Source organism: Solanum lycopersicum, chromosome 8 (genome assembly GCF_036512215.1).
Source record: "Solanum lycopersicum chromosome 8, SLM_r2.1".
Classification (NCBI taxonomy): Eukaryota; Viridiplantae; Streptophyta; class Magnoliopsida; order Solanales; family Solanaceae; genus Solanum; species Solanum lycopersicum.
In genome coordinates this window covers 59,284,866-59,291,532 of record NC_090807.1, presented here as the reverse complement: position 1 = coordinate 59,291,532, position 6,667 = coordinate 59,284,866, and the positions used below count along the sequence as shown (strand labels likewise).

General features: G+C 29.3%; 2 protein-coding genes across 2 annotated transcripts; both read left to right on the top strand.

The window, feature by feature from the left end:
- Nucleotides 1-462: 462 nt before the first annotated feature.
- On the top strand, nucleotides 463-1,397 carry THT1-3 (N-hydroxycinnamoyl-CoA:tyramine N-hydroxycinnamoyl transferase THT1-3). Its single transcript, NM_001247948.2, has one exon. The coding sequence runs from the start codon at nucleotides 542-544 to the stop codon at nucleotides 1,235-1,237; it is 696 nt and encodes a 231-aa protein (NP_001234877.1). The 5' UTR covers nucleotides 463-541; the 3' UTR covers nucleotides 1,238-1,397.
- A 3,979-nt stretch (nucleotides 1,398-5,376) lies between these two features.
- On the top strand, nucleotides 5,377-6,375 carry LOC101266849 (tyramine N-feruloyltransferase 4/11-like). Its single transcript, XM_004245237.5, has one exon. It carries the CDS (start codon nucleotides 5,516-5,518, stop codon nucleotides 6,227-6,229), a length of 714 nt encoding a protein of 237 aa, XP_004245285.1. The 5' UTR covers nucleotides 5,377-5,515; the 3' UTR covers nucleotides 6,230-6,375.
- Nucleotides 6,376-6,667: the final 292 nt, after the last annotated feature.

The following is a 6,667-nucleotide window of genomic DNA, read 5'->3' as shown; positions in this document are numbered from 1 at the left end:
GTTTCGTAGAAAATTCATAAAAAAGATCAATTAAGATGAAAATAATTTTCCTCTAAACATGTTCCTTTTCAGTGTGAATATATATTATCCTTGCTGAGCTTTCAAGCATCTTGGTAAGCCTTATAGAGCTACACAATGTTGAAGACTTCATTTTATTTTCACACCTCATATACTTGTTATTGCTGAAGTTGTCAAATTTGATTTTGGAAGGATCATCGGTTCTTCATAGATGTTAACATTTTTATGATAAGAACTGAGAAGTAGGTAAATGTCTTTGTTCGTACAAAGTCAACATTTTTTATGTTTAAGAATTGTCACTTTGTTCCTACATTTTTGACTTTTTTGCATGGACCTAGCTATGACATCTCTTGCACCAACTCCACCAACCTCACTAACCAAATATAAAATATTTCTTTAAAAGGACCAAATTCTTTCTCCACTATAAATAACTACTATTATTATCCCAAACACAATATCTCATTACTAAACCTTTCAATATTTCTTTTATCTTATAAACCTCATTCCTCTCAAACAACATCCCATGGCTCCTGCTCTTGAACAAGCAATAACCAGCGATGCATCATCGGACGTTACCATCACTGGAAAGATATACACACGAGTTCGTCTCGCTACGAAATCTGATCTTTCTCATATATACCGATTGTTTTACCAAATCCATGAATACCATAACTATACTCATTTATACAAAGCTACTGAGTCCTCCTTAGCCAACTTGCTCTTTAAGGAAAACCCTCTTCCACTTTTCTACGGGCCATCTGTTCTTCTACTTGAAGTCTCTCCAACCCCTTTTGACGAACCTAAAAATACTACAGACGAAGGGTTCAAGCCTGTCCTTACAACGTTTGACCTTAAATTCCCAGTCGTAGAAGGAGAAGTTGAGGAATTCCGATCCAAATATGATGATAAGAGTGATGTTTACATCGCAGGATATGCTTTCTTTTACGCGAATTATTCATGCTTTTATGACAAGCCTGGATTTTATTTCGAGAGTCTTTACTTCAGAGAGAGTTATAGAAAGTTAGGAATGGGGAGTTTGTTGTTTGGGACAGTTGCATCTATTGCTGCCAACAATGGGTTTGTATCGGTAGAGGGAATAGTAGCAGTTTGGAACAAAAAGTCATATGATTTTTACGTAAATATGGGAGTTGAAATATTTGATGAATTTAGGTATGGAAAGTTGCATGGTGAAAATCTTCAAAAGTATGCTCATAACTAGGACAAAAACGGCGAAAGGGAGCTGTTAGCTAATATGGTTTTTTGTGTACTATATTGCGCAATTTATTAATTTCTATGTTTAATATTGTAAAAGCAGAACGCTCATTGTATTTGTAATTTGAAAAATAAATAAATTGGTACTTATCTTATATTATTTTAAATCCCTGGATTCAATGTTTTTAAACTTTATCATAAAAATTTATATCTTTCTATAAAACAAAAATGGCAAAGATGATCTCTTGTATTATTAAATAAAGGAAAAATGTACGAGTAACCCTTCAATCTATGCTCGAAATTTCAGAGACGCACTTATAATATACTAAAATCCTATTAACCCCTTAACTTATTTTATAAGTAATTTTCTACCCCTTTTCGACCTACGTGACACTAGATTGAATAAAAAAGTCAATCATTATTTGGCCCACAAGATAGTGCCACGTAGGTCGAAAAGAAGTAAAAATTATTAATAAAATAAGTTCAGGGATAATAAGACCTTAGTATAATATAAATGTATCTCTGAAATTTCAGGCATAGTTTGAGGAATACTCATGCATTATCTCTTAAATAAAAAAATGTTAAAAATCATTTTTTAAGTGATAAAGTGGATCTTATAACTAAACATGTTTGCATAGAAATGGTAAAACGACTAATAAACAATTGTTTTATTTGATAAAAGAATATTTATAAACAATTCTTTTCGTAGAATAACTAAAACACCTTAATTCAACAGTTTTATAAAAACTTAAAAATTATCTTTGTTTTTTTAAAATTAAAAAAAAAAAAAACAAACGAACATAGAGCGAAGAGTTTTAAGTTTAAGAATATATATTTTTTTGAAAATTAAAAAAAAAATTATTTAAAAAATATATTTTAGTATGCATTAGATTTGGTAATCCCCTGCATCCTAATCACTTTGTACGTGGCAAGTGGCATATTGTTTAGTTTGACAAGTCTTTTAGGAGTGTGGGGCCGGGGTGAAAATCCACTACTAAAAGTAAGTACAGCGCATTCTGTGTAGGTACGTGATGTTTTAAAAAATTAATACCCCATAATATTAAAAAAAAAATGGATATGATGTGACGATTTAATAAAAAATTCTTTTTATAATAAAAAATAAAAATAATCATAAATTTATACAATATAAATTGTAAGAAAATAATTAACTAATTGAATCCTATCGTAGACACTTGTACTAGGATCACCGTTGTTTTAAAATATTCAACAAATTTACGTGATTAACTTAATTTCCATTTACAGAAACACGTGTTTTATGGATAATTCTTACTATTAAACTTTATACTATATCTAGTATCCAATGTTTATTGTCATGACAAATCAGATTTGTGCTAAACAAATTGACCGGAGGAATAATATCCAATAATGCATTATATTAAAGTTTTCATTTTGGGACTTATTAGAAGGATGAAATCACTGTATGTTGCGTCACATCTTTAGTAGTTATAAGTTATTAACGATCTTAAATAGAAAGTTCTAAGATATTAGGAATATATACTACACAATAAAAATATCATTTCGCGATATTAGATATTGACATTAATAAAGAGTGCTAACGTATTTATCGACATTAGTCTAGTGTTAGTAGAACCAATGTCGTAAAAGGCTTTAGAAATATATACAAAGAGAACTAACTGCCACTAAAAATACATATTTTACAGTAATTAAGAATCGCTAATGATCATTTTTGATATAGTAATATTTTTCCGGTGGTGCATCATTATTATTATTATTTTTAAAATTCGCCACGTGTTAAATAGTTAAAAAGCTAGAGCGTTTTATTTTTTAAAAATCTTTTTTTATAAAAAAATTATACCGATCATTAGTGAACGAAATTAAAAAAAATCGATGCGATTTCACAAAGTCTAGCTTTTATCATACAAAATAAAATAATAAAAAACTTAATATGATAAGAACTTTTGAGATTGAACGGTACTATAAAAAACCCAACAAGTAATATCATTATTCAACAAATATGCGTGATGAACTTAATTTCCATTAACGGAAATACACGTTACATGGATTATTTGCGTGATTGACTTAATTTCCATTTACGAAAACACATGTTTCATGGAAAAAAAGAAGTTTATTTTTCTTTAGAGCATGTTCCTCAATGTTAATGACTTGATTATTTGACTATAATCTCAAAGTCACATTTATGTTATCCATAGAATTTTTTAACCATATTGCTAAAATTGTCAACATTTTATTTTGGATGAATTATTGGTTCCTTGGTAGATGTTAACATTTGTAGTGTGTACGATAAGAAGTTGATGAAAAGTCAACATTTTTATGTTAAGAAATTGTCAGTTTGTTCCTACAATGTTTATGTATCATGTTTATGATATTTTGTGTGGTCCTATGAACCCATTTGTTTCTTCTCTATATAACTTAAATTAAATGGACTATAGAAGGTTGAATATTATGAATCGTAACTGAAATTTGAAATTTTATTAAATTTTCAGTATGTTTATATTGTTATTTTTGTAGTTCCATATTCGAAAGTTTTAAATTCCAGCAGTACTAACAAATAGGGGTTTTTTGGTCCAATTTTGTTTTAATTATTATTAAAGAATATTTTCTTCGTCTTAATTTATGTGATGTAATTTAATTAAATAATGAATATAATTTAAGAAATAAGAGATGACTTTACAAGTTACACTTTTTGCCAAATAAATGAAATATTGGTAATATTATTATTAAGTTGTTCTATGTGATGTTTTTTTGGACTAACTAAAAATAATAAGATGTCATAAAACAAGAACAGTTAATTACGATCAACTACATAAAAATTGGTGGCCCAGTTTTGATGAAATACTCAAAAATATCATCCAAAATACATCACGACATCAATCTCACTTAAAAGGCTAAAACATATATGAAATTAAACTCTCCCTGGGTAGTTCGATAATTAATGGATACTAAAATTTGTAGGAAACATTATGTTTTTACTAAATTTGGAAAGTAATTTTTTCCCCCTTATAATTAGTTGACTTAATTATAATTGTGATAGTATAATATAATCTTAACCTTTCAAAATTTGAATAATTAAGACTTTTTCATAGACGTGTACTTATGGAACGGAGATAAATTATAATCGGAGCAAATTCCAAACTTTAAAAAGGGTAAAAAAATTTCACTTATAAATAATTATGATCTTGAAGTATTTACACACAATATCTCATTACTAAACTTTTCCACATTTCTTTTATCATAAACCTGAATATTCCTTTCCTACTTAACTAAACAATATCCCATGGCTCCTGCTCTTCAACTTCCTACTTCATCTGAAATAATTATCACCGATGCATCAATCGAAAACAACAACGTTACCATCACTGGAAAGATACATACACGAGTTCGTCTCTGATATAACCAAATTGTAGATATATTAGTTAAACTCATTTTAAAAATGTAAAAAAGTTACGCATCATGTCAAATCCTTTGGAGAAAAACTTGTCAAACTAATCGACATGTCATGTGCCACTTAAGTATGAGTTACCCACAGGAGACAAAGAAATTAGAGGTTTTAACCAAACTAAGCCATTATATAAAGCCATTCACCAAAATAATATGTTTTTCTAAAATTTTACAAAACTAGTATAAACGTATTCCCCAGTAATGTTTTAGGATATATTTTATTTTTTAAAAGTTGATGGCGTCAGATTGATATATGTTACTCACAGTAACGTTTTAGGAGTAAAACGTTACTGAAAATAACGTTTTAGGAGTAAAACGTTACTTACAGTAACGTATATCAACCTAATGCTGTTAGTTTTCTAAAAATTAAATATACCCTAAAACGTTACCGTGAAATACGTTTATGCTAGTTTTGTAAAATTTTAGAAAAATGTATTATTTTGGTAAATTGTTTTATATAATTACTTAATTTGGTTAAAAATTCAAGAAATTATAACTCAATTTTCTTCTTCCACGTGAAAATTGTACTGAAGAATGAATAGCTTTACTTAAGCAAAGATGTTGATGTAGTCCACTATGACTTGTTCGTGAAGCTGCCTACTATCTTTCGTTGCAAAACAATCTAAAGCACACCATAAATTATATTTTTTTTAAAAAAAAAAGAAGATATATAACATGCACATTTGAGTTGATCTCCAGCAACCAAATAAATAATTACGAAGGGGACGAAATCTCCACTATAAATAACCATTACTATTATCTTTCCACTCAATAGTATCCCATTACAAAAAAACCGTCACCCTAATCCTTTGCCTTAATATTTCATCTAATTCACCACACGACCATGACTCCTTCTCTTCAACAACCAATTCCATCTGAATCAATAACCAGCGATGCATCATCGGACGTTACCATCACTGGAAAGATATACACACGAGTTCGTCTTGCTACGAAATCTAATCTGTCCCATATTTACAAATTATTTTACCAAATTCATGAATACCATAACTATATTCATTTATACAGAGCTTCTGAGTCTTCCTTAGCCAACTTGCTCTTTAAAGAAAATCCTCTTCCACTTTTCTATGGGCCATCCGTACTTCTACTTGAAGTCTCTCAAACCCCTTTTAAAGAACCCACAAACGAAGGGTTTAAACCTGTCCTTACAACTTTCGACCTTAAATTCCCTGTGGTGGAAGGAGAAGTTGAGGAATTCAGATCCAAATATGATGATAAGAGTGATGCTTACATCGCGGGATATGCTTTCTTTTACGCGAATTATTCATGCTTCAATGACAAGCCCGGGTTATATTTGGAGAGTCTTTACTTAAGAGAAAGTTATAGAAACTTGGGAATGGGGAAATTGTTGTTTGGAACAGTTGCATCCATTGCTGCCAACAATGGATTCGTATCGGTAGAGGAAATAGTAGCAGTTTGGAATAAGAAGGCATATGATCTTTACATAAATATGGGGCTTGAAATATTTGATGAGTTTAGGTATGGGAAGTTGCATGGTGAAAATATTAAAATGTATGCTGATAAAAATGTAGGCAACTGAAAGTTAATACCCCTACATATTGAAGGTGCAATTTATTATATTGTATTTGTAATTTTTTATTTTTGAATTTTTTTATCAAAATAAGTCACTATTTAAATTAATTCACTAAAGTAATTTGTTTTTTAAATTTTTTTTACAAAATTAGAATAAACTTATTTGGTTGTAACATTTTAAGTAATATTTTATTAAAAAATAATCAATAACAAGAATACAAAATTCTGATAGAGTAAAACGTTAAAAGTATGTTTTATTAATACGTTACTTACGATCACATTTTAAGGCTAATAAGACAGTAACGAATATTTAAGCAGAAACATTACTGAGTGTGTACACGATGCTGTTCTCGATTTCCCTAATGACAATTTTTTCTTCTTTCCAATTCCGACAACGACTTCAAAAGGCAACCTTGCGTTTCCCTAAGAATTTCCCCACTCCTTT

Excerpts from the sequence above, each read along its gene's own strand:
- THT1-3 (NM_001247948.2), top strand. The coding sequence starts at position 542 with ATGGCTCCTGCTCTTGAACAAGCAATAACCAGCGATGCATCATCGGAC.
- LOC101266849 (XM_004245237.5), top strand. The coding sequence starts at position 5,516 with ATGACTCCTTCTCTTCAACAACCAATTCCATCTGAATCAATAACCAGC.